Source organism: Nothobranchius furzeri, chromosome 6 (assembly GCF_043380555.1).
Source record: "Nothobranchius furzeri strain GRZ-AD chromosome 6, NfurGRZ-RIMD1, whole genome shotgun sequence".
In the NCBI taxonomy this organism is placed as follows: domain Eukaryota; kingdom Metazoa; phylum Chordata; class Actinopteri; order Cyprinodontiformes; family Nothobranchiidae; genus Nothobranchius; species Nothobranchius furzeri.
The window spans coordinates 69,700,835-69,727,293 of NC_091746.1; the positions used below are offsets into that span (position 1 = coordinate 69,700,835).

The 26,459-nt window shown below is 44.8% G+C and overlaps 1 protein-coding gene across 2 annotated transcripts; it reads right to left on the minus strand.

Moving 5' to 3' along the window:
* Positions 1–3,054: 3,054 nt before the first annotated feature.
* Positions 3,055–25,954, minus strand: wu:fi75a02 (uncharacterized). 2 transcript variants are annotated; one of them, XM_015943282.3, is made up of 11 exons: positions 25,764–25,954; positions 24,861–24,965; positions 24,564–24,785; positions 19,796–20,207; positions 18,223–18,519; positions 14,195–14,218; positions 12,240–12,417; positions 12,059–12,147; positions 9,838–9,909; positions 4,171–4,301; positions 3,055–3,535 (listed from the first exon to the last, which is right to left on the minus strand). In XM_015943282.3, exons 2-11 carry the CDS (start codon positions 24,955–24,957, stop codon positions 3,375–3,377), a joined length of 1,683 nt encoding a protein of 560 aa, XP_015798768.3. In that variant the 5' UTR covers positions 24,958–24,965; positions 25,764–25,954; the 3' UTR covers positions 3,055–3,374. The 2 variants fall into 2 exon arrangements, with proteins under 2 accessions (XP_015798768.3, XP_054600595.2); XM_054744620.2 differs by lacking the exons at positions 24,564–24,785; positions 24,861–24,965; positions 25,764–25,954 and adding an exon at positions 23,643–23,787.
* Between the last annotated feature and the right edge of the window lie 505 nt (positions 25,955–26,459).

Here is a 26,459-nt window from a genome sequence, read left to right on the forward strand (position 1 = left end):
TCAAAGCGCCGCGACAATGACTGTCCAAAGAGCCGGAAGTGTTTTTTTTTGTTTTGTTTTTGTTTTTGTGACTGACTTAATTGAACATTTTCAAAAATACATAAGAAATGGTGTACATAGAATCAATTATATATTTGAAAATTAACAGCCAGAGGGAACCAGAACACAACAAAAGAAAGTAAACAGAATGTACAAAATAGAAGTGAAAAAAGAGAGGCATAATAAACGAGATAAAGCAAAATACATCACGTTTCTAACGTGAGGGGAAGAGCTGCAAGTTTATTATATATAGTTGTAGATTTATTTGTGTTTTTTTCAACTTCTTTTTGTCTGTTAGGTTATTGATGAAAGTAGCATTTACAAAACAAATAAGGAACTTTACAGTTGTACAATAGTTTCAGGTGCAAATAGATGAAGTGATATATAATTTTGTAAAGAAAAGGAAACTTAAAAAAACAGGCGTGTATTCTTCCATTTATATGTATGAATGAAGTATTTACACAAAGTAATTATGAGGTTGACAGTATCAGAGTCCAGATCGTCCATATACCGAGGTACGTTGGACATTTTTAATGAGATCCAACCATGAACGCCAGACCATAAGACCTTAATAGCTTGACAATTATAAAACAAATGTTCTATCGTTTCTACTTCTGATGAACAAGAAACAAAAGGGTCATCTTTGGTGTGTTCTTGCTGCATTGAAATTCTAATTCCATCTTTCAGTTCTTTTTAAAACACAGAAAGGTTTTATTCAACGGCTGCAAACGAAACATTGCAGGTAAATAAAACCTTTCTGTGTTTTAAAAAGAACTAAAAGATGGAACAAAAGGGTCAGATTTGCATCTTTTATATGAGAAATCACCAGTAGGGTACAAGCCAGATATAACCTTAAAGTGGGTTTCTTTCAGGTGCTAGTGGAAACTTAGCATAGGTGGAAAATGATTTCCTACTAAACATAACTTCCAAACCTTGTCTAGTTTTAATGTTAGAGCTATAATATATATTCTGTTTAAAAACTGAAGAGATCAGTTTATTGTTGCATTTTGTATCGTGTAGTAAAAGATTTTCAATTCTTAGTGGGGGCAAGTGAGTTTGGATTGTAGAGTGCTGCTGCTGTTTTGTATTAAGCTTAGGAGCGGTAAGGGGATCGCTTTACCAACTTTATTATATTCTTTGTAAGAAACAGCAATATCGTTTTAAATTATGACATCATTCATCATTATCTCTCTCCAAATACAATATTTACTAAGAAATCACAATGTAACCATAGAAACACCACTTGGGGTGTGTGTGTGTGTGCATGCGCGTGCACGTGTGTGAGTGTGCGTGTGTGTGTGCTCTGTCTTCTCCATCCCCAGTGAGTCGTAGTGGATGGCTGCTTATACTGAGCCAGGATCCTCTGGAGGTTTCTTCCTGTTAAAAGGGAGTTTTCCTCTCCACTGTCACTGCATGCTTGCTTAGTATGAGGATTGCTGTAAGGACTCTGACACTAGTCAGTGACTTGATGCAACCTGCTGGGTTCCTTATATATGAAACATTTTACCGATTGGCTCAATGACCTGACCTGTGTTGTTTACTGTGTGACGGTCCTTGCTGTTATATATGTGTATAGATAAATACCAGCACAGTGGACAAACAGTATCTGAGAGGTGCTGACCTAAACCAGTATGCGAGAAGCTTGGCGGCGCTCAGTGGCTCATGAAAGGATTTGATCTATCTAATCACAAGGAATCTAAATTAATAAAATGTGTTCATCATTAATCAATTTTATTACTTAATTAGCAAAAATCCTTGATATTTTAATTACTTACTTCTGACTTTATGTTACTTTTATTTGTTAATCCCGAATCCTTTATATTTGTATGACCTCAACCTTTGGCCTTTAACTTTTTTAGTTGTGTTTTACCATTTAGAATTTTACCATGTAACTCTTAACATGTTAAGTGCTTGATTTGTGTTGCATCTATTACTCTGATATTACTCATTAGCTTGGATTGCATTTTAACTTTAGTTCGGTAGTTACACGCTTATGATTTGGTTTTAATGCTTTTGCTTGTTTTACTTTATCACCCAAAAAAAAACATGGCTTAGCTTTTCTTTTTAATAATTTATGCCGCGGCCTTTTGGCTGATTTAGCTGTGTTAAAACTGTTGACTCATTAAAAAGGGTTGCTTTATTAGGACCAAAAAAACAAAGCATCATCTCCTGACTTATCTAAACTAAACAGTTATATATGTGAACGCTCCTTTCTCTTTACTCCTAATCCCAGAGTCCAGCTGGAGTCTACAAGGCTCATGCAGCATCTCTGCATCAGAATTCCCCAATACCCCTCCTACCATCCGGTTTGGTGGGATAAAGAACCCAGAATTGTGTGGAGAGACTTCTCCTGGCCAGCACGGTCCGTCTGAATCCAAGCCAGTAGGACGTAAGCCCAGGAACTAGACCAGGACTATTCAGTTCCAACATTTTTTTGTTTTAACCCTGCTTCAGCACATTTGATTTCAATCAGCGGGTGATTAACAGGCTTTTGCAGAGCCTGATGAGCTGCTGCTCAGGCGATTCACCACTGAGCCAGGTGTGTTGGACCAGAGAAATCACTAAAGCGGGCTGGAAACCATCCCTCAGCCTTTCAGTCTAGACGTTCAAGCTTTTTCTGAGGAGGCTCCCTAATCACCCTGGGTGTGTTCAGGCTTCAGGTACAGGAGGTTGTGATCAGAGCGGAGGGAGGGCTGGAAGTGTGTGCATACAGCAGGTTGTCCTACTGTCTCTGGTGTGGCACTTCCCATCCTGGGTAAAGGGGGGGATAGAGGAGAGTGAGGCGTGGTTAAAATCCCTGCTGATGAGAAGGAGCCGTCTGGAGCTTCTCCACAGAACGTTGGAGCCGCCCACATGTAGCGCGGGGGGGGGGGGGGGGGGGGGGTTACACCCCATCATCCCACCACCCAATCACCCCATCATCCCACCATCCCATCATCGCATCGTCCTCTCATCCCATCAAGAAAACCATTTAAACTTAAATCAGTGTAGGAAATTATGTGCTGAGGGAAAAACTTCTGAGCAGAAACAAACTTTATTTGTTCCAAAAATACACGTTTATCAGAAATATAAATTACTTTAGAATGTGCACCAAGTACTTGTTCTTGTAATAGAGAATACTGCACAGTACTATTCAGTACTACAAAGGTAAGTACACATCAGTGCTGACAAGACGATGCCTCCTGGAAAGGGGTGTGGCCTCATGAAAGATAAAATGTCACATGTTGCTGATTCATATTTCAGTTTTAGTCAAAAACATCACGAGGAAAGCAGCCATGTTTTCAGGTTTCATCCATAACAACTGCTCCTTCACTGGATTATCTCCCCATCACAGTTCACATATGAAGACCCCGCTCAGTCAGGAAGTTCTCGAGGGAGCTGAGTCGCTCCACCAGCATGGCATCCGGGTCTCCGCCGCCATCGAGGCCGGTGGTGTGAAGGTGTCGTCGGACTGCTGCACGTTTCCTGGGTGTCATAAAAACAGGAAATCCCGCCCCTAACAGAGACACAAATACACATCCTTGTGCTTAAACCGTCTGCCTTTGAACACATTGTGTCTCCATATATGGAGTTAAATTGTGGAATAAATTGAATACTGAACTCAAGAATGCAAAAACAATATTGACTTTCAAAAAAGAGATAAAAAATAAAACGATTAACTTATATAGATCCGTTACATAAATGTGTGAGGGGAGGGGGGTGGGGGGGATGAAAGGAAGAAAAAAAAAAACAAGTATGTATTCGTATGTGTATATATGTATGTATATAGATCTGTAACTTAATGCTTCTTTCTGTGTAAATTGTTTTCTTTTTCTATTTTTTCTCAAATTCATGGGTTGAGATTTTGTCGGCCAACAGGTCCAGGAACTATATTGTTCAATTTCTTTAAGAATCATATGATTATTTCATTTGTATTAATGCTATTTTAGTTAAAAGGGGCAGACAACATAAGTTTTTCTTCTTTCTGTCCCCTTTTTCATTTTGGCTTGCAGCAATTTAGTTCTGACTGTATTTTTATTTTAATGTCATTAAATGAAAATAAAAGATTTAAAAAAAAACAAAAAAAAACACATCGCTGGTCAAAGCCGAAAGCACACTGAGATTAACAGCAGAGAACATTTCCCAGCATACCTTGTGGCTTCTTCCTTTTCCTGGGCTGAGTAAAATCAGGAAAGAACAGCAGCCTGCGCCGTTTCTGCTGGCCAATCAGAAGCAATGCTCCATCTTTTTCTCTTGGGACCTCAAAGATGGTCTCCAGGCTTCTGCAGAATAGAAAGCAAAGCGTGCTGAGAGATGGAGACACGTGTGAAAACTTTCATGGAGCAGTCATCATTTCAGACCATAAAAACAGAACGTATGCCGTCATCACTTTAAAATCAGCTGCATCCTGTTTTCAGCAGCGCTTGGCACCATACCTGTGTTTGCTTATTTAATAACACGCATCTACACTAATGAATAGATCTTTCTTTTCATTTGTTTCTTCCTGCAGATGAAGGTTTTTGTGAGTGTCAAGCAGGGAGGTGTTGGGTCCCATTTTTAAAGACTTTAGTTTGACCCGAACGGGACTTGAACCCCCAATCTCCCAGTCCCAGGGCAGACACTCTACCACTAGGCCACTGAGAAAGAAAGAAAACAATATTTCATTAAACGCCTCTAAAGAAAGAAATCACGAGGAACTTCACACGAACAAAGATTTTAAAAATAAAGATTTTTTAAAAAGGAGTAAAAAAAGAAACAATAAGAAAGAGCAAAATCAGTGGATCCTGGGAAAGGTGGAATTTGTAAAAAGAGCAGAAAAAGGAGAGGGTGGTGATGAAGGTCACACCCCAGCCACTTGGGCCAGGCCCTCCAGGGGGATCCTAAGGCGTTCCCTAGCCAGATGACAGACATAGTCCATCCAGCGTGTCCTGGGTCTCCCTTTAGGTCTCCTCCAAGTTGAACGTGCCTGGAAAACCTCACCAGGAAGGCGTCCTTAGATTTATTGCATAGTAATAAATCAGGTAAATTCTTAGCTAGCCAATTAGAAATTAATAAAGAGCAAAACTACCATATCTGCTGTTAAAGACTCAACCGGGAATATAGTTTATGACCCTGAAAGAATAAACAACACCTTCAGAGACTTTTACCAAACTATGTACTCACCACAGATAAACCCGTCAGACAGCAAGATCAATGAGTTCCTTGACAGGATAACACTTCCTAAATTATCAGACAGCCAAGTTACAGTCCTGGACTCGCCACTAACATCAGCGGAGCTCCAGGAAGTCCTTAACTCCATGACGAATAGGAAGGCTCTAGGTCCAGACGGGTTTCCAGCAGTTCTACAAAGAATTCTGGATCATTCTGGCTCCAACATTCTTCAGAATGGTGAGGGAAACCGAAGAGAGCGGCAGATTACAGCCAAACATGAATTCAGCCAACGCGCTGTGCCAGAGCGTCGGTACTGACACGAGATCGTTCATGTCGGTTCATTTCCTTTAATGTTTTCTGTCTTTTATTTGCGCCTGATGTGTTTCGCTGCTGTGGAGCGGGGCGCATCACCTTGTCCTCCGACGCACAGATCACTGATGCGGCCGCCAAGCAGGGAGCACTCCGCTGCTTTTGCGGTCGGTAGATCTGCGTCCTGAGCACGGCCACAGTAACAATCAGGTGTCGCCACCTCAAAAAATTATTTAACACGCGATCGTTCATGTCGGTTCATTTCCTTTGATGCTTTCTGTCTTTTATTTGCGCCTGATGCGTTTCGCTGTGGAGCGGGGCACACCTTGTCATCCGGTGACGCACCGATTACTGATGCGGCCACCAAGCAGCGAGCACTCCGCTGTTTTTGCGGTCGGTAGATCTTTTAGAACTGCAGTTCAAAGGTAACTCATAAGGTGAATATATATGAACCCAGGTAGCAGTTTCTCTTTAGGATTGAGAGGAGATGCAGGAAGATAATAAACAGGCAGGACAGAAAAATAAGTCAAATAAAAACAAGTTAGTTTTTGTACCTGGTGGTTGCAACAAACAGACACCATTGAAGGTAATCAGAAGTGAGGAACAGAAAATGAAATAATTATTTTAATGTTTAGAGCAGCAGGAACTCCGAGAGGCTGCAGGCGCATCAGTGAGTTTGCTGCTGCTGCGCAGGGGGAGGGGGGGGGGAGGGCTGAAGTAGAAACTACCGTTGTTAAAAGAAATGTGTTTAACTTTGAAAATGTGGGCGCAATTTTAATTGTCAAAAACTCCAGCGAACCATTAGTTCATTTTACTCAAATAGAAATAGAGGCCTGCCTCTAATACTGGCCCTCCTTCCAATAAAGGCCTGGAGCTTGATGAGCTTGAGTCTAATGGGCCATTCCCATCTGTACCGGGTCGGCCTGGGCCGGGTAGCGTAGGTTGTTTACATATCTGGGTGGCCTGGTATTTTTCCGGGCCAAACAAGGCTCATTCTCAGCCCTCTTCTCGAGGGGGTCTGCTTCAGGCCGACCAGGGCCAACACACCCACTGCTGACAGCAAATTCACACCTTCCATTAGAGCAAGCCTCTGATTGGTGGGTAGAATCAGCCCACATGGGCTTAAGACAAGGATGTGTGGAATCAACCGGGCCAGGCTGGGGCCGACTGGGGCTACCCGGCCCGGGCCGACCCGGTACAGATGGGAATGGCCCAAAATACAGGCCCGGGCCTGTATTAGAGGATTTACGGTAGATTACTTAATCTGATAGATTTCTCTTGCAGTACAAACATAGAAACTAGTATATTATCTCTAGATGCAGAAAAGGCTTTTGATAGAGTTAACTGGAAGTTCTTACTTGCATCTTTACATACATTTGGTTTTGGGAACTTCTTCATAAACTGGTTACAAACATAACAGAGAAAAAGTGGTTTTCGCTGACATTACTGCTTAAAATCATAGCTGCCTTATAAGTAAAACACCTGTTGCTTCATTAAAATCCAAGTGTTATCCTTTGCCAGCTTTCCCGTCTCAACAGGGAGGACAACGACCTTCCTCAGACCACGCTGTTCAGTGTTATCAGTTATACTCCCATGGGAAATAGAATGTTGACTGAATGCACCTGGTTTTGTATGAGGGAGTTGTGGCATTGTTTTTACTCCCTACGTTAAACAGATTTCCACCTGAATCTCTACGGAGCAGTTTAGGAATGTGATGTGTTGTGTTGTCTGTGCTTGCTAATAAATACCCTCAGAGAACGAATGTTCGCTGAGAGATCCTGTGAACCATGCTTGGGTGTGTATTCATTTCATCTCTCCACTTTGCAAAGTAGAATTGAACAATAATATTGCTCTAATCCTCTGTGCGTTTGACTTCTTTTTAAGGTGACCTGGTTTTATTAAAAAACAACCCAACAGTTATGTGAGACCAAAATAAAAATCATGTCATTAAGAAGAGAAAAGTCTCATCTTCTGCACGGACCTTGGAGTTGCAGCTTCTTGTAAACATGGGAAATTATTTTGGTTTCCAGATGGTGCTGCTAGGGATGGTTAAGCATGGAATTGTTTTGGTACAGGGAAGAACACAACATTCCTAGCAGAGGAAGCTGCTGGACAAATAACCTCTTTAACGTCTCTGGTGCTGTCTGCAGATGGTTCACATCTTACCTCACAGTCAGGGCATTTATGCTAGGTTGGAAACCTGTTCCTCGAGGGTCCATGGGATTACATGTGGTGTGCCCCAGGGTTCAATTTTAGACCCAGTGCTTTTTAACCTCTATATGCTCCCTCTTGGCGGGGTCATCAGGAAACATGGGGTGAATTTCCACAGTTACGCTGAAGATACACAGCTGTACATCTCCGTGTCTCCTGATGACACACAGCCAATGGATGCACTTTTTAACTACATTTTAGACATCAAATCCTGGATGGCAGAAAACATTCTCCAGCTGAACCAGGACAAAACTGAAGTTTAAAGCCTGGTTTATGCTTCTCCGTCAGCTCCGCAAGGGACAGACACGCACGGATTGACGGAAGCGTTTTGCTCTCATACCTCTCCGTCTCCTGGAGAGTGTTGCAAAGCAATTGCCCGGCAGGACAACAGAGGGCGTAGCGCTGTTCTGTGGTATCATGTCACGTATCGGTCCAAGATCGTGTGTTTATATTGTGTTTTTTGTGTATATAAGAAACTTTTAATACGGACATATTTGTCTCTCATTCTCCTCCACCTCTTCATGCGCTCCCCACCTCTAAACCCACGTTTCCTGACATTTCCGTCCACAAATAAAACGCTTGCAGTGCATCTTTTCACTCCTCCAGTTACGGGAGAATTAAACGTTCATATTTTTAGAGTTTTTTCGCGAGGCATTCTTCAAGCTTCTCTGTGTCTGCCGCTAGTTATCCTTGGCTCTCTTTGCAATGGCGGCGCTGTAAACAACAGCGGCGTCCTGACCAATCACAAGCTTGCGTAATCCGTCTCGTTCGACGGATGTTTAAAAAAGTGGGCTCGACTCCGTACGTACTTGCGTGCCTGCCGAAGCCCTACACAAGGACGGATAACGGCGTTGCGTGTCTCCGCACTGACGCAGACGGAGAAGCATAAATCAGGCTTTAGTCATCGGTCCTGAGGCCCAGGGAGAGAAACTTTTACCAGAACTAGTCTTTTAATCTTTCTTTAAAAGTCAAGAACCTGGGCGTGATTCTCGATCCCTACTCTGGTTACCAGTAAACCACAGAATAGACTACAAAGTGCTCCTACTAGTTTATAAATCACTCAATGGCATGGGACCAAAATGCATGTCCGATCTCATTCTTGTATACACACCCAAAAGGGCTCTGAGATCCCCTGGAAACAATCAGCTGGTAGAACCTCGGGTCAGAACCAAACATGGTGGAGATGCATTTAGTTACTATGCTGCTCACAGATGGAATCATCTTCCCCATGATCTCAGATCTGCCCCAACCCTAGTGTTGTTTAACCCTAAAACCCTCATGTACTCATCAGCCTTTACATGAATTGTTTCCTGTGCTGCGTCATCTCCTCTGTAATCTGTAATCAGTGCTGTAACTTTGTCTTCTCCTTTAGCTCTAAACTGTAATTCTATCTGTGTGCATTTTAATTTGTGTTTTTATGTGTTTTAATATCATGTCCTGATGATTGTAAAGCACGTAGAATTGCCTCTGTGTCTGAGATGGGCTCTAGAAATAAAGCTGCCTTGCCTACTTACTCGGTTTTTTTAGGTTTTGTGTGTGTGTGTGTGTGTGTGTGTGTGTGGGTGCGTGCGTGGGTGCGTGTGTGTGTGTGCCTGGCAAATTGGTTGTGGGACGGGAGTATGTGGGGTCATTTTAACCTGTGAAGCACGTTCAGCTGCATTTTCTTTTGTATGAAAAGTGCTATACAAATAAAGTTTCATTGAGTTTGAACCTTGTTGGCCTTTCCGAGCGTTACAGTTGAGTAACCTGAAAATCAAAATTGTTCAATCAATCAATCAATCAATCAAAGTTCTATAAAAATAAAATGTGGCAGAAAGCAGAAAGTTAGCAGAGAAAAGTCTGAAAGAGTGGCTAATGACAGCAGGTTAGCTGATCACATGCACCATATTGTTACCGGCTGGAAGCAGAAGTATCACAGAAAGACTTTTATCCTCAGACACGTTTTCCAGGAATAAATGGCCATGCACTGAGAAATTAGGGAGCATGTGTGACCTAAAGGAGTTTCACTGCTTGTATGTAAATAAGCTGATAAGCCAAGTGTGCTGGTTCAAAATACCCACATGGTACAAAACGATCTCAGCATTTCAGAACATTGAAAATAATAGATCCTGATGGTTAAACACTGAGCAGCCAGAGCCATCAGTTTACCTGTTGAGGGGGGGAGGCTTGTAGTTCTTGTTAGTGTAAATCTCCTCCAAACTGAACTCCTTCTTCTTTAGCCTGGACAAGACAAGACACAGGTTACCCTCCTCCCCATCCAGCTCCATACCTCCTTTTGAACCCTAACCCTCTACTATTTCCTCCTACATATTAAACAGGTTCATCTTCTCTTTGTTATGAACTGATAGGGCTTCCACACTAGCACCTCCTCTACTCTGCCTAGATACGGTATGAAGTGTTCACATCCATATAGCCTGGACTTTCTCCACACACAACTGGCTGTTTTTTCAGTCCTCTTACCAAGGCAGTCTCCCTGTGGAGAGTAACTCTGAAGTGCCTTTTTTCCTCCACCTGACCCAATCCTCATGTAAACCCTCTGATCTCTATTAAGGTAGCGCGACTCGGGTTGTGAATGACCACAGTCACCAATTCTTGCCATGTGTCTATGCCTATGTATGTCTGATCTCAGAATTGTGTGTACTGAAACTCTAATTTCCCTCTGGGATTAATAAAGTATCTTTGAATTAGAATTGCATTGAAGTAGCCTTTCATCTGGTGTGGTTCCAGAATCGTGGAAACATGCCGTTGTCCAGCACTACTCAAAAAGCCCGGTCCTGACCAGTCCACCATGTCTAATTATAGCTCTATTTCTAAACTTCCATTCCTTTCTGAGGTTCTGGAAAAAGTTGTGTATTTGAAATTGACTGGGTTTGTTAATATTTGTGAAAAAGTCCAATCAGGTTTTAAAAAGGCACATAGCACAGAGTCTGCACTGTTCAGGGTCTTAAACGATATTCGTTTAGCTACTGTCTCTGGAGATTTTGTGGTTCTGGTTTTGTTGGACTTGTCTGCTGCCTTTGACACCGTGGACCAGTCACCTGATTTTGCGGTTACAACAGCGTGTTGGGGTTCGAGGAGTTGCTCTGGACTGGTTTGTGTCCTACTTGACTGAGAGATTGTTTAGTGCTTCACGTCATCTCATTCGCCTCTCTTATGCGGGGTTCCTCAAGGATCGGAGCTGGGCCCTTTTTATGAAACATGGATGGTCCTTCCATTTATATGCAGATGACACCCAGATTTACATTTCCCTTAAACGTGGCCTACGTAATTCATTGGATGCTCTCCTAAACTGCCTCCATGAGGTTAAAAACTGGGTGTCTGCTAAATGTTTACACTTCACTAATGACCAGACTGAGGTCCTGCGTTTTATTCCATGTGTGTCCAGTGGGCCGTGTTCAGCTGACCTTGGTCCACTGGCTCCATGTCAGAAACCTGCAGCGACCGATCTGGGAGTCCTGCTTGACAGCGACTTACTTTTGGACAAACAAATCAGCACTGTAACTAAAGCTGTTTTAATCATTTAAGGATGATTGCCAAGGTTAAGTATTTTATCTACAAACACGATTTTGAGACGGCGATTCACGCGTTTATTACATCACACCTTGACTACTGTAATTCACTGTACCTTGGTCTCCTTCAGTGTCACCTCTCCCGTCTTCAGATGGTGCAAAATGCAGCAGCACGCCTGTTGACGGGTTTGAGGAAGAAGGATCACATCACCCCGGTTCTGGATTCGCTGCACTGGCTGCCTGTCGATTTTAGGGTTCAGTACAAGGTGCTTTTATTGGCTTTTAAAGCCGTACACGGCCTTGTCCCGCAGTATCTGTGTGAGCTTGTAGTTGCTCACTCCCCCTCTCTGTCACTGAGGCCAGCTGACCAGCTCTCCTGGAGGCGCCGAGAACGAAGCGGAAGCTCGGGGTGGTGGAGCTTTCTCAGTAGCAGCCCCAGATCAGATTAGGATGGCATCCTCACTGCCGAGTTTTAAATCACTTCTAAAGACTCACCTGTTCTCAGTTGCCTTTATTTCAATGTGAGAAGCCATCTGTTTGCTTTGAGGTCAGTTTGAATTATTTGGTTTTATTGGTTTTTATGTTATGTTTTAATTTCATTTATGATGAACCTGTAACTTATTTTCAGCATTATAGGAAACTGCTGTTGTTTTTACTGCTTTTGTTCTGGCTTGTTAAGCACTTTGGTCAACAGCTGTTTTTGCCTTCAAACAAACTGATTTTTAAGAAGTCTTAATTAACCTCACCATTTGTTAAACAGGATTTCCACCACCATGGCTAGAGCTACTAGCTGAAACACGTCAGGTAAAAAACTCTTTTTTTTTTTACCAAAACTGTGTAAGAGTTTATTTCCTCCTCACCTTTTAACCTTTGGTAGCCCCATTGGCGTGAGCGGCGTCTCCTTTGGTGATGCTCGTCGTATTCGGATCTGTGAGACTCGTTGAACGAGCTGAGGAACAAACACACAGTATCACTACCGCACTCACGCCTTTGGAGGTCACAGAGGACAGAAACGACGACAAATGTTTGAAACATCTGCACCTCAATGTCGGGGCTGAGAAACCCTGAGACAGCTGATGATTGGTCAGCAGGGCATGCACCAGAAAGCTCCTCGGATGAACAAGGAGGGAGGGGGAGGTTTCGCCTCTGTGGTAGGCACAGGCTCCGAGTGATGTGATTGGCTCTCTGCTTCTGATGTCGCTGGTCCGAAACTGTAGGGCTGAAATTAAAAGTCTGATTCTTGAACAAGACACCTGAAGAACACACACACATTACAGTCAGTACACACACCAGTCACTTGGTGTGTGTACTGGTCAACACAGGGTTCCAAATACATATACATACATACATACATATACATACATATATACATATGGGGCGAGCACTTAACTCCTGTGCCACCGTCGCCCATAAACGACTCCACACTTCTGTCCTGCTGGTACCTTGTCCTCTGGGTGGACTAGTCTCTATAACCGTTTATGTTGTTGCTATTATTTCTTCTGTAATGCCTTTGATGTAAGGAAGAGTCATCACTGGTTGTGGTTCTTGTTTTTCTGGCTTTTTGTTTCGGTTGTTCTTTTCTTTCCGTTGTTGTTTGTTTTTGTTTAATTCAATTCAATTCAATTCAAGTTTATTTATATAGCGCCAAATCACGACAAGAGTCTTCTCAAGGCACTTTATTGCCCATGCCGGGTATCCACATGCCTTTGTATATGTTGGTCCTCTTGTTTACGGTCTCATTCTTCTGGTATCATGTTTGCTCGGTGGTATAACGTTCTGATCACTGATGTTTATGTATAGCAGGGTGTTCTGATGTCCATCATAAATGTTGGTGTGTGTGTGTGGTGTGTGTGTGTGTGGTGTGTGTGTGTGTGGTGTGTGTGTGGTGTGTGTGTGTGTGTGTGTGTGTGTGGTGTGGTGTGGTGTGGTGTGTGTGTGTGTGTGTGTGTGTGTGTGTGTGTGTGTGTGTGTGTGTGTGTGTGTGTGTGTGTGTGTGTGTGTGTGTGTGTGTGTGTTATACTCAGGGTCCCATCTTTTGTCTGCTTATTGTCATCTCCATGAACGCTATGCTGCCTTCTGTTCTTCCTCATATGTGAATTTTATGTTGTCTGTGTTAATAATGTTCAGGTGTTCTGCTTGTGTCGGTTTGTCCTGTGGGTATGTCGTCTACGTAGTGTTTCCATCATTTTGTTTTACAGTGTTGGTCTGTGTTAGCCAATAGCAGGCTCATGATTCTGCCGACTTCTTTTGCCATGTACCTATACCTGCACCTGTACCTGCACCTGCACCTATACCTATACCTGTACCTGCACCTGTATTACTGGTCTAAGCGAGGTGTTCTGTTTGTGTATTTTTGAAGTTCCATAGATTCTTGGTATTATGTTTACTGCAGGAATCCAGTTTTTGTACATTTTTTTCTGTTATTTTGCATTAATTACATAAACAAAGAAGGAAGTGATGACGCCACTAGCTCAGATGAAGATCGCAGGAGTGATAGAAACAGTCAGCAAGTAAAAAAAAACATTTCCTGTGATAAAAAAATTACTTAAAATGCATTCAGAAGAAAAACACAGACTGAATACACAAAAGAGGTCTCATATCTTTTATGTTTAATTAAAAAGCAAGTCTCCCCAAATCACTGCTTTTGCTGATATACTGTATGAATAAGTGTCTAATAGTACTGTAGACATGTAGTGCATCTTATTTCAGATTTCTGCCTAAAACTGTCAGTGTTGGCTACATCGTAGATCACCACCACCAGCGTGTGAATGTGTGTTTGAATGGATGAATGATTCACTAGTGTAAAGCACTTTGGAGTCCTCTAACTCTGAAAGGAGCTAAATAAGTGTGGGTCATCTTTCATTAGTGCTGCTATCAGGGAATAGGAAATGCTGCCTTTCCTCCATCAGAGCAGTGTGTGTGTGTGTGTGTGTGTGTGTGTGTGTGTGTGTGTGTGTGTGTGTGTGTGTGTGTGTGTGTGTGTGTGCAGAGCATACCTCACGGTGTGTCTTCCTGTGTAACTGAGGATGAAACACCAAACAAGTGTAAGATTTTCTCTCATCCCAATATACTTTACACTGCATGTAATTAAAGGTACAATATGTGATAATTCTACAGCGAAAAAATCCTATAGCTGGAGGAGTCCCTCCCACAACAAGCTGTTTCCATGTCGCCCCCCCCCCCCCACACACACACACGGACATCAGCAGATTTCTCACTCAGAACCATAAAGTAAGTGAAAATGTCCCACGGGAAGGATTTAGGGGAGTTAGCTAGTCAGCTCGGCTCTCTGGATGTTAAACGTTTATCAGGCAGACCGGTTCTGTGGTTCTGATCCGATCTAATGTTCTTAGTGAACATGAACGTTCCAGATTAAAAAGAGCTAAACTAACTCTGATAGGAGGAACTCACTTTAAACACCTAGAACTCTATAATGTAGTTTCTAGTAAAACGTCTCATTTTAAATGGATACGATGAAAAACATCCGGCTGTCAGTAGTTTTATTTAATAACTGAACTTAAATTTAAACTAGAATTGTTTTCATGGCAGACAAGCAGAACTTCAGTCTCGTGCTGGTTAGGGTTAGATATGACAGAGAGGTGTGGTTGTTATTAAATGTTGAAATCTTAATCTTCGTCTTCCTCCGCTTATCCGGGTCTGGGTCGCGGGGGCAGCATCCCAACTAAGGAGCTCCAGACTGTCCTGTCCCCAGCCACCTCCACCAGCTCCTCCAGCAGGACCCCAAGGCGTTCCCGGACCAGATTGGAGATGTAACCTCTCCAACGTGTCCTGGGTCGACCCGGGGGGCCTCCTGCCGGCAGGACATGCCCGAAACACCTCCCCAGGGAGGCGTCCAGGAGGCATCCTGACCAGATGCCCAAACCACCTCAACTGACTCCTTTCGATCCGGAGAAGCAGCGGTTCTACTCCGAGTCCCTCCCCAATGTCCGAGCTCCTCACCCTATCTCTAAGGCTGAGCCCGGCCACAATACGGAGGAAACTCATTTCGGCCGCTTGTATCCGCGATCTCGTTCTTTCGGTCATTACCCAAAGCTCATGACCATAGGTGAGGATTGGGACGTAGATCGACCGGTAAATCAAGAGCCTGGCTTTCTGGCTTAGCCCCCTCTTCACCATGACAGATCGGCTCAGCGTCCGCATCACAGCAGACGCCGAACCAATCCGCCTGTCGATCTCCCGATCCCTCCTACCCTCACTCGTGAACAAGACCCTGAGATACTTAAACTCCTCCACTTGAGGTAGGACATCTCCCCCGACCCGGAGTTGGCAAGCCACCCTTTTCCAGTCGAGAACCATGTTCTCAGATTTGGAGGTGCTGATCCTCATCCCAGCCGCTTCACACTTGGACGCGAACCAACCCAGCAAGAGCTGAAGGTCAGAGCTGGATGAAGCTAAAAATCAGAGACGAGATTCTCCTGTCACCAAACTCGACACACTCCACACCACGGCTGCGCCTAGAAATTCTGTCCATAAAGGTAATGAACGGAACCGGTGACAAAGGGCAGCCCTGGCGGAGTCCAACCCTCACCGGGAACAGGTCCGACTTACTACCAGCTATGCGGACCAAACTCACGCTCCTCTGGTAAAGGGACTGAATGGCCCTTAACAGAAAGCCACCCACCCCATACTGAAGCGTCCCCCACAGGGTGCCCCTGGGGACACGGTCATAAGCCTCCTCCAAATCCACAAAACACATGTGAATTGGTTGGGCAAACTCCCATGCCCCCTCCATCACCTTTGCAAGGGTATAGAGCTGGTCCACAGTTCCACGGCCAGGACAAAAACCACATTGCTCCTCCTCAATCTGAGATTCAACTATCGATCGGATCCTCCTCTCCAGTACCTTGGAGTAGACCTTTCCAGGGAGGCTGAGGAGTGTGATCCCCCTATAGTTGGAACACACCCTCAGGTCACCCTTCTTAAAGATGGGGACCACCACCCCGGTCTGCCACTCCACAGGAACTGCCCCTGATGACCACGCAATGTTGCAGAGACGTGTTAACCACGACAGCCCTACACCATCCATAGCCTTGAGATACTCAGGGCGAATCTCATCCTCCCCCGGGGCTCCGCCGCTGTGTAGTTGTTTGACTACCTCAGCATCTTCTGCCCCCGAGATTGGACAGTCCATTCCCAGGTCTCCCGGCTCTGGTTCCTCCTCTGGGATTGAGGAGCTCCTCAAAGTATTCCTTCCACCGTCCGACTATAGCCCCAGTTGACGTCAGCAGCTCCCCATCTCCACTGCAACCAGTGTGAGCGAGTTGCTGCCTCCCTCTCCTGAGGCGCCGGACAGTTTGCCAGAACCTCTTTGGAGCCGATCGATAGTCTTTCTCCATGGCCTCACCAAACTTCTCCCATGCCCGAGATTTTGCCTCGGCAACTGCCACTGCTGCATCCCGCTCAGCTATCCGGTACCTGTCTGCTGCCTCCGGAGACCCACAGACCAGCCACACCCTGTAGAACTCCTTCTTCAGCCTGACGGCTCCCCGAACCTCTGGTGTCCACCAGAGGGTACGGGGATTGCCACCACGACTGGCACCGGCCCCCTTGCGACCACAGCTAGCAACAGCCGCCTCAACAATCGCAGAGTGGAACAAGGCCCACTCGGAGTCAATGTCCCCCACTGCTCTCGGGAAATGGTCAAAGCTCTGCCGGAGGTGGGAGTTGAAGACCGTCTTGACAGGTTCTTCTGCCAGGTGTTCCCAGCATACCCTCACTATGCTTTTGGGTCTGCCAGGTCTACGCGGCATCTTCCCCTGCCATTTGATCCAACTCACCACCAGGTGGTGATCAGTTGACAGCTCTGCTTCTCTCTTCACTCAGGTGTCCAAAACATATGGCCGCAGGTCAGATGATATGACTACAAAATCTATCATTGACCTGCGACCTAGGCTGCCCTAGTACCAAGTGTACCGATGGGCATCCTTATGTTCGAACATGGTGTTTGTTATGGCCAAACTACAGCTTGCACAGAAATCCTATAACGATACACCACTCGAGTTCAGGGGCCGTTCCTCCGAATCACACCCCTCCAGGTCATGCTGTCATTGCCCACGTGAGTACTGAAGTTCCCCAGCAGGACAATGGAGTCCCCTGATGGAGCACTATCTAGCACTTGTCCCAGGGACTCCAAAAAGGGTGGGTACTCTGAACTGATATTTGGCTCATAAGCACAAACAACAGTCAGGACCCGTTCCCCGACCCGAAGGCGCAGGGAAGCTACCCTCTCGTCCCCCGGGGTAAACCCCAACACACAGGCAGAGAGTCTTGGGGCTAACAAAAAGCTGTTGAAATGGTTCATTAAATTCTAATGTAGTCCACAGCCACCTGCTGGTGTTCTTATCAACAAGAATAAGTAAACATGCAATCAACATTTTATTAGAAGTGTGTATTTTTAGTGTTTTAGTATTTACTACGGTAGGTAAAATAGGTGTTTAACAACCTGTGTAGATGCACCAGAATGCTGGTACTGGCCCCTACACCACCCCAATCGTACCCCCCTCCACATTCTCTATGACCCCCATGTGTCGGAGCGACGATGTGGCATATATCTGGTACTTAATTATTATAATGTGGTGGTTTTGGATATGACATGCCAGTAATTTAATCACTTGTTTAACATCATTCAGTTTTAACATCATTTCAAGCAGCAAATTAGCACAAACAGTGACCGGCATCCCCTTTAGGAAGTCGCAATCGATGACACAGCGTTCGCTGTCCTATTTCAGCTATTATTTGCACACTTGTGTCCTATGCACTGGAAGCCTTACATGCACTTACTCCATGTGCACTTCATAGAGGACTGTAAGCTGCAGTGTGTGTGCTGGGACTGGGTCAGAATCACTTGTATGTATGTATTTACTTGAAAGTGGGATGCAATAACCAGATTTGACCACAGGATGTCACCCTTACTTCATTCTCACATAATGCACCTTTAAATTAGATCTTATGCATAATCATCAATTTTTGAACATAAAAAACAATATTGAGACAGTTTACATACCAATGATCCATGCCTAGGCTGGGCGGGGGCGTCCAGTCTCTCAGGTGCCGAAAGGGACTCCAGCTGGCTTCGCCCCTCACCCAGTCTAACATCGCCTCCATGGCAGAAGCAGACAGGTGCAGCACAGGGGCAGAATTAGTGTGTGACGGAGGGGTGATGAGCCAGTGCTCTAGAACACGCTGATTAGAGGAGATGAAAGTGATGATGTCAGAGAAATGCCATTGGCTAGAGGAAACAGTGGCGTCTGATTGGCTCCCAGTTGTCTGGAGGACCACCATAGCACTCTGGTAGTGAGAGCTGAAAATACAGACAGAAGAAAACACATGAATCTGAAAGACATTAACTAACTAAACAATGATTGTGACTAGACCTGTTAAAAACACCAGGGCAACAATCCAGCATGTTTTGGTTGTTTCCTTGCCCCAACACTCTTGGCTGAAATGTTACTAAAACCTTCTTGCACTCAGCAAAAAAAAAAAAAAAAAAAAAAGACTCACACAAGCTAATTTTTGCACCTATGAATCCCGGCGCCACCATGGCTGAGTTGGGTAGTGATGGCATCCTCGATTATTTTACTGTATCGGGTTTGAGCAACTCACCGAGTCAGTTGCCCAGAGTGCAAAATAAACTACGGGCGACATTTACGTCCAGAATGAGTTCCTCCATGTGAAACTATTTTGAGCCAAATCTGTTTGAGGGGGCGCCAACCTTATTTGCCCCACAGTAGAGCCGGGCTCGTCTAGTAGACTCATTTAGTGTGTTTAAGATCTGACATAAGCCATGAAATAATGCCTACACCCCCAGCAGGTCCCTGAGGTCCAGTGACCAAAGCCTACTGGTTGTGCAGCACCAGGCTAAAGACCGACTACACTTGAATTGAATTGAATTCCTGTACTGTTGAAACAGTGTAATGAATCCCATTAAAACAAAGTAAAACAGAACCTGTGATATAAATATATCCGTGGCAGATGGCTCCTGTGATGGCGTTTACTTGCTCTACCATTTCTGGATCATCTGAACTCGGCCCAAAATCATTTCAGTGATGTTCTTAAATGGATGTGTGTTGGGGTGGGTGGGGGTGGGGGGTATGACTGTGCCAATGCAGTTAATTGGTGTGGGAGGGATAGCAATGGGGGTTATGTAGGGTGATTTTAATCTGTAAAGCACTCAGTTGCACTTTTTGTAGGAAAAGCACTTTATAAATAAAGTTTGATTGATTGATAGTTTTTTTGCTGAGCTTAAGTAGGGTTTTTGTTGAGATTCAAGTTTTCTAAATGAGGTCGTCTCAGCAGCCAGCCAAAGCTCCAACAAAGGCCCACCATCACACAGAAGCACCAGTTGAACGTGAGCATATACAACATACATCGATGCCAGTTTGAAAATCAGAAGTAAGACTCAAATAAAAGACAAACTTGGGATTTAGCTTTTAAGAAATCTGAAAGTTTTTTGTTTCATTCCCAAACGAAAACCAGTCTGCTCCTTCTCTTCTTTTGCTATGACTACCTCACTAGCCAGGACAGGTTAGGGTTAGGTGACGCCCTTTGATCGTTCAGAGGGCGTCACCCTGACTCACCTGCCGTTCCTCCTTTGGCACAAGCCCACAGCTCCCTCTGCTGGACTGGCTCCTCCTTCATTTTCCCTGTGTTGGTTTTGACCGACGTTCTGCAAAATGAGCAACTCCTGTTTTTCATCTCCTCCTCTGAAGAAGGCCGCCATCTGCCCAACAAACCTCCCACCCTTCTTTTCCTTTTCATCACTGTCTGCGCTGTTAGCCAGAAGTATGGGCTCCTCGTGGTTCTTCCTCCTCCTTCTCCTGCTGCTCACCAAGTCCTCCTCGCTACACCTCGTCCTGTGGTCTGACTGTCTGAAACTGGAAGGAGGTGACTTGTAGCCATTTGCTGAAGAGGAGGTACTGACACATGGTAGAGGGGTAGATTTGTAGGAAGAAGTGGTGCTACAGGTGGAGGTAGATGAACCTGCAGGTGCTGGAAGCAACAGATTTACCATGAAACCCCACCCTACTGGGACCTGAAGTGAGTTAGAACATGTAGACGTAACTAATTCATGAAGCTTTTCAAGAACCAACATCTCTCCCTCGTCGTTCTCTCTCTGAGTTCTCAGGACGCCACAGTAGACAACCCCAAATGGCCTTAATTCAACACAGGGCTTTACATACTACTGCCCCTTTAATGTGGCTCTGGAAACATACGGCCTGTATTTGATGTAGCGACCCCCCAAGGTGCTTTACAACACAATCAGTCATTCACCCATTCACACACATTCACACGCTGGTGGTGATGAGCTACGATGTAGCCACAGCTGCCCTGGGGCGCACTGACAGAGGCGAGGCTGCCGAGCACAGGCGCAACCGGTCCCTCTGACCACCACCAGCAGGCGAGGTGGGTTAAGTGTCTTGCCCAAGGACACAGCGACAGACTGAGTGGGGCTCGAACCTGCAACCTTCTGATTACGAGGCAAGCACCTAACTCCTGTGCCACCGTCGCCCCAGCGTAGTGTTGAGTCAAGCAGCACAGCAAGGTTTTAAAATCAGAGACTAATTTATCCAACCTCGTAATGTTTTTAAAGCACCTGAAAGTTTGATGGCCGCTGGTTGCTTGGTGAAAATCATAAAGATGGGTTTTGATGGAGTATAATCAAACTTGTTAATGTAAGGAAATTAAGTCTGGATTATGTCTCTTGTTATGTGAAATCAATTCTAGGCTCCCCAGAGTGTATCTGTGTGTTTGTGTCCCTACGGCCTTGCTAGTTGCCTTCACCGAGCTGTTTCGGTCTCACGGTTCTGTGGTAACCTTTTTGACCTCCAGAGAAGGGGAGGAGGTAAGGAGGCTCATTCTGGAGAAAGTCCAGGTGCACCAGCTAATGGTTTATCCAAACAAGACATATAGACTTTTAGAATCGATAAAACGGCTCCCCCTGACAAGCAAGAAGGAGGGGCAACGTTGGGCTAATGTCAACAGCACGCAGAGAAGAAGAAACAAGTGAACGGATGAAGACTCGGAGAAGAAAAGGTGACATCATGACATCCAAGATTTATGGTCTCTTCGGGGCCGTTGGAGAAGTAACAAGAAGAAGAGGAACACGTGACCAGGGAGTCTGAAGTCTGAAGCAGCAAACAAAGAAATGACTGAGGGAGGGGGGACAGTAAATAAAAAGGAGCTACTGGGTCTGGAGGAATGGCCTTTGATGGGAAGAGTGTGTGAGATAGAGAGATGGAAAGAAGGAAGCTTTTGCTTTGAGCTTTTTGTCTGTGATAATCTGACCTAGTGTCATTTTTGGGGAGCTTATTCAGCTCAACTTTGTTATACAGGTGATCCCTCGTTTATCGCGGTAGATGCGTTCCAGACCTGGCCGCGATAGGTGAAAATCCGCGAAGCAGGACACCATATTTACAGTACAGTACTATATTGAATTATCGTATGATCACATTCTCTTTTTGTGGGTAAAACTCAAGAAAAGAAATTTTTACTTGGTTTTTTTATAGTTTTATTACAAAAAGTGCATTTTATGATGAAATTGATGAAAAAAACACAGGAATTTCTTGATATTTTGCATAGAAAAATACAGCAAATCGGTGAATTTCCCTTGAATAAGGCTCCAAAGAAAAAATCTGCGAAGTCGTGAATCTGCGATAAACGAACCGCGAAGTAGCGAGGGATCACTATAACTCGGTTTATTGGCAAAGAGTTGTTTCACTTTTTAACCCGCTTTGTCGGGGTTTTGTTCGGATTATTATTCTTTTTTCATCTGTGTGAAATAAAACCTAGTTCCTCGGATTCGTGGAACGAAAAAAGGATTTACGAGCGAGGTCTCCTCCTGTCGGTAACCGAGCAAAGGTGAGATGCTGGTTGTAAATGCCATCCCAAGGTGTTATTGATATAAGTGTTTCCTCCATCCTAGGCTACAGGTAAAGTCAGTTGTCTCCTCAGCATAAAAGGAACAGCTGGCAAGGGTCTTAACCTGAGCGTACGTAAGCTACATGGACTGGTGGTGTGTGTAGGTGTGTTTGCGCCTCCTTTGTGTCTGCTTGAACTAATTTTGGTCAGAATTAGAAGCCCTGGGTAATTTGGTGATTGCTAATCAACTCTCTACAAAGTAAGGGTGTTTGTTGGTAACTAGATGCCACGCTCATTACACCGATTACAAGCCAAACCCTGAGAATTTAATAACATCTAGAGGAGTGGAGCTAGCCCGGTAAATTGGCTTGTAACAGGTTTAGTTGAAAGCCATATTTAAAAAAATAAAAGTTTTTTACAGGAAGTAGTGACACTTCCTGTATGAACCGACACGTGACACGTGTGTCAGCCCACCCCCAAATATCACCATGATGGTTTACGCAGCCTTCTGAGAAATGTGGACGTCTCCGAACACGTAGGCGGGGCAGATAAGTCCGGGTGTGCTCCTTAAACTGAGCGTTGCTCTTAGAGACGCTGACATGAAGCACACGGCTTCCTACTGTCTCACCGAGTAGAACAGCTGTCGGTCCTCACGCTGCCACGGCTGGAGCAGCAGGTCCGAGTGCAGTCACTCTACTGCATCCAGACTGATCACCAATCGGACTGGTTCTACCCGCCAGTCAGAGGCTTCCTCTAGCAGGCAGGCACAAACTTCAGCCAGCCAATCAGGTGGTAGTGGGTGTGCTGGGTTAGCTTACACCGCTGGGAGCGTCGGTTGAACACAGAAAATGTAGAAATGACCAAGATGTGAACGCAATCACCCTCCCAGGTAGGGCTGCTCGATTATGGCAAAAATAATAATCACGATTATGGTGACTGAAATTGAGATCTCGATTATTTAAGACGATTTTTCAATTTATGTAGATTTTATTTGTTTTTATTCAGTCATAAAACTGCTCAGGGCACAATCAGGACAAAAATAAGAAACAAGATGATCACTAAAATAACTCCTGATTCCCAGTATAAAAAGACCAATATACTTATAGCTCATAGTCTATGACCCAAGGGCTATGACCTTGGTTTAACTCATTTAAGTCTAACCAGTACAGACCCAAATACCAATATCTTGCAAATACTGACAGCAAGAATTATACAGTGGCATTTATAACAAATAAATGCAAATAAATTGATGTTTACAAAATGTTGCATAACATTTATTGAGTCGTGTCAGGGTGCTGTAGGAGCGTGCACTAGCACCGTGTCCTCAGAGAGATTAGTTATTATTTATCAGCGTGAGGAACTTATTTCTACCTTATTTATAAACTATTTATTTACAAGTCCATCAGTTAATGTAGTAATTGTCCCAACCACAGCTGCAACCCCCCACCCACCAACCCGGTCTCACAGCAATCGGGGCAAGCTGCACGTGTGTTTAGCACGCGGCACGCGCACATTTAGCCGTTTTTAGCTGCTCAGGAATCCGCAGGTGCGGTGTGTGTCACTCACTCTGGTTAATCCAACAGGGAGCCGGCTCCGGGAGGTGTTTCTTTAGCGACTGACACATCACTACATCATTCCCTTTCCTAATGTTGTGAAGAACGGTCCAGAGCGCAGGCGGAGTGTTTAGCTAACCTGCAGGAAATGTCGACGACAGTTATCCAGAAAGTAGCTAAGGGTTACCAGAGATGTTTCTGAGGTGTTCGCTAGGTACTTTTAGGATTAAAAAGTCAAGAAGGGGGTCTGAAAAGCTGCTAGAAATAGCGTCAAAGTCGCTAAGTTGGCAACACTGTGGAGGTGCGCTTCATTTGCAACTCAGGGCAGCGCAAGCGGGAGGAGCAAATAATCGGCTTGTTTTGTTTTTTATAATTGTTCAAAACTCAGATCGTAATCGTGATTAAAATTCGATTAATTGAGCAGCCCTACTACCAGGGCTGGGCCATGACGACCCAGAAGTGGAAGCCCTACAACGCTGAAGAGGGCACAGAAGCAGTCTTCAGAGCATTTGGCCACAAATGAAGGCGACGGCTTCATTTGCACACATTTGAAATTAAACCCGGACACATGACCTTGGCAGGTCGTTGACCTAGTAGTATTGACCCCTGAGGTACACAAACAGGAACACCTATAAAAGCTTACCTGACTCTCATGCAGACATACGGATTCCTGTCATCTAAATATGGTTTTACCTTCAGAACTGTGTCCAGTTTGAATGAAGTTTCATGATTTACTGCGTCACAAGTCTTCAGTAAACACAGGAAGCTGGTCTCTAAATGCATCCTAGCTAGGACTGACTGAATAGTGTTGTTGGCCTCAAGGGCAACCTGATGGCTTCATCCTCACCTGTCCGTCGCTTTGCACAAAAGCATCTGCTAAATACTTAAACATAAAGGTTTTAACCTGCAGCCTAAAGAGGAACATTCAACTCACCTCCTCCTCTCCGACTCTTTCTTCTCCTCTGCCCTTTTCCTCTGCTCCTCCTCTCCAGCGTGTCCAGACGACGGCCAAGTGAGGTCAGAGCTCCTCGCAGGAGGCGTCGCACCTCTAGGCGGTGAGCAGCCAGTAGGCGAGGTAGGAGGGAGGAGCAGGAGCAGCAGGGAGCCACAGGGGGAGGAGGAGGAGAAATGGGGAGAAACTGAGGAGACAATATTCCTGCAGGAAAAAAAGCCACCATCATTATTTGTTTCAACATCAAGGAAAACGAGAAAGATCTGAATAAATCAGTACCTGCATTAGCCAGCGGGACACCAGGGGGTGGAGACTCTGCTCCCAGGCCACGCCCACTTTCATCACTCTCTGTCAGGGTCAGAGTCTGAGAGAGCATCACAAACACTGGAACAGGGAGAGAGAGAGGACATAATAATCAACGCATACAATAAGCGGCTCAGCATTAACCGGGCTTCACTTTTCAATTCAGTTTATTTATAATGCGCCAAGTCAGGACCAGAGTCGTCTCAAGTCACTTCACAAATTCCTGTACAGGTCAGGTCATTAAGCCAATCAGTAATACGTTTCCTATATAAGGAACCCAGCAGGTTGCATCGAGTCACTGACTAGTGTCAGAGTCTTTACAGCAATCCTCATACTATGCAAGCATGCATAGTTATTATCAGGAGAGGGAGAATGTTTAAGTGGTTAGCAGCAGTGTGCTAGCCGATGGCCCCCTCCATGAGGCCACCACAGCTCAGCAGAACATCAATGTAGCTTCTTCTGGGGAGAAAAACACTTAGAGAAAAAATAAAGTTAACAGCTGAAATAGCAGGAAATAATACAGTTAAATAGCAGATTGTAGGAGAAAGTAGTCGAGTGTGGAAAGTGGTCAGTGTGTCCTCCAGCAGTCTAATCCTATAGCAGCATAACTACAGAGATAACTCTGGATAACCTGGTTATGTGAGCATCAGTTATACTCTTGTGAGCCAGTATCCTCTGGAGGTGTCTTCCTGTTCAAAGGGAGTTTTCCTCTCCACTGTCGCTGCATGCTTGCTTAGTATGAGGATTGCTGTAAAGACTCTGACACCAGTCAGTGACTCAATGCGACCTGCTGTGTGTGTGTTGAACTTCTAAAATTGTGAATTAATCAGTATGATGTGCAAGTCTCACAGCTCCCAGCAGATGAGGAGGAACATTTACCTGAATGAGCGCTTTAAACGTTTCTTCAGCTCATCACGCCTCGCACGTTTCATCCGCGTCACATCAAGGCTACGGCGGCACAAAGACTGACCTGGTTCCGGTGAGGGGTTTAACAAAAACGATGGGAATGGACCGAACTAGCAGAGGCTAGCTCCTGTTAGCAGACCTTGTTGTGACGAAAGCTGTTAAACCGGAACATTTGGCGTTACTTTCCTGAGCTTTTCCGGTGCAGCAGCCCGCGCTACCTCAGCCTGCCGCCAGATGAACCCTTTTGACCAGTTCTGACTCGGTAGTTGTTGGGTTTTTTTTTTTTGACTCGGGAGTTTTTACCTGTGCTTTAGCGGCGGACCGGATATAAAGGTAGCGGAAGTACCTGAAAATCAATAGTAGTATATCGCTGCAGACCGGACCAGGACGCCACAGATTCAGGCTTGTACTTTTTTTTGGGACAGCGACCTCTAAAGGACCGACGTGTAACTGCAACTGCAGATTCAAGACTAACTGCAGACTTGGACACCGCAGATTGACGCCTGCTGCAGATTCAAGCTTCTACTGTTTAACAGTTACATGCAAAAATGTGTAATTGTCGGTGAAGCTTATTAAAAATAGTTTATTCATTGTTAAAGCTTCAGTGAGGTAGTTCTCAGAATACAAATTTGAAAACTTCTGAGTAACTTTTAATAATACAAGTTTTTA

What these genes read in the sequence shown, in the direction of transcription:
- wu:fi75a02 (XM_015943282.3), bottom strand. Translation starts at nt 24,957, where the DNA reads ATGCTCTCTCAGACTCTGACCCTGACAGAGAGTGATGAAAGTGGGCGT. An exon ending in AAGCCTCCCCCCCTCAACAG is followed by an intron (nt 4,302 to 9,837) that starts GTAAACTGATGG and finishes TCTATTCTGCAG; the next exon opens with AAGCCTGGAGACCATCTTTG. An exon ending in GAAAAGGAAGAAGCCACAAG is followed by an intron (nt 3,536 to 4,170) that starts GTATGCTGGGAA and finishes TGTCTCTGTTAG; the next exon opens with GGGCGGGATTTCCTGTTTTT.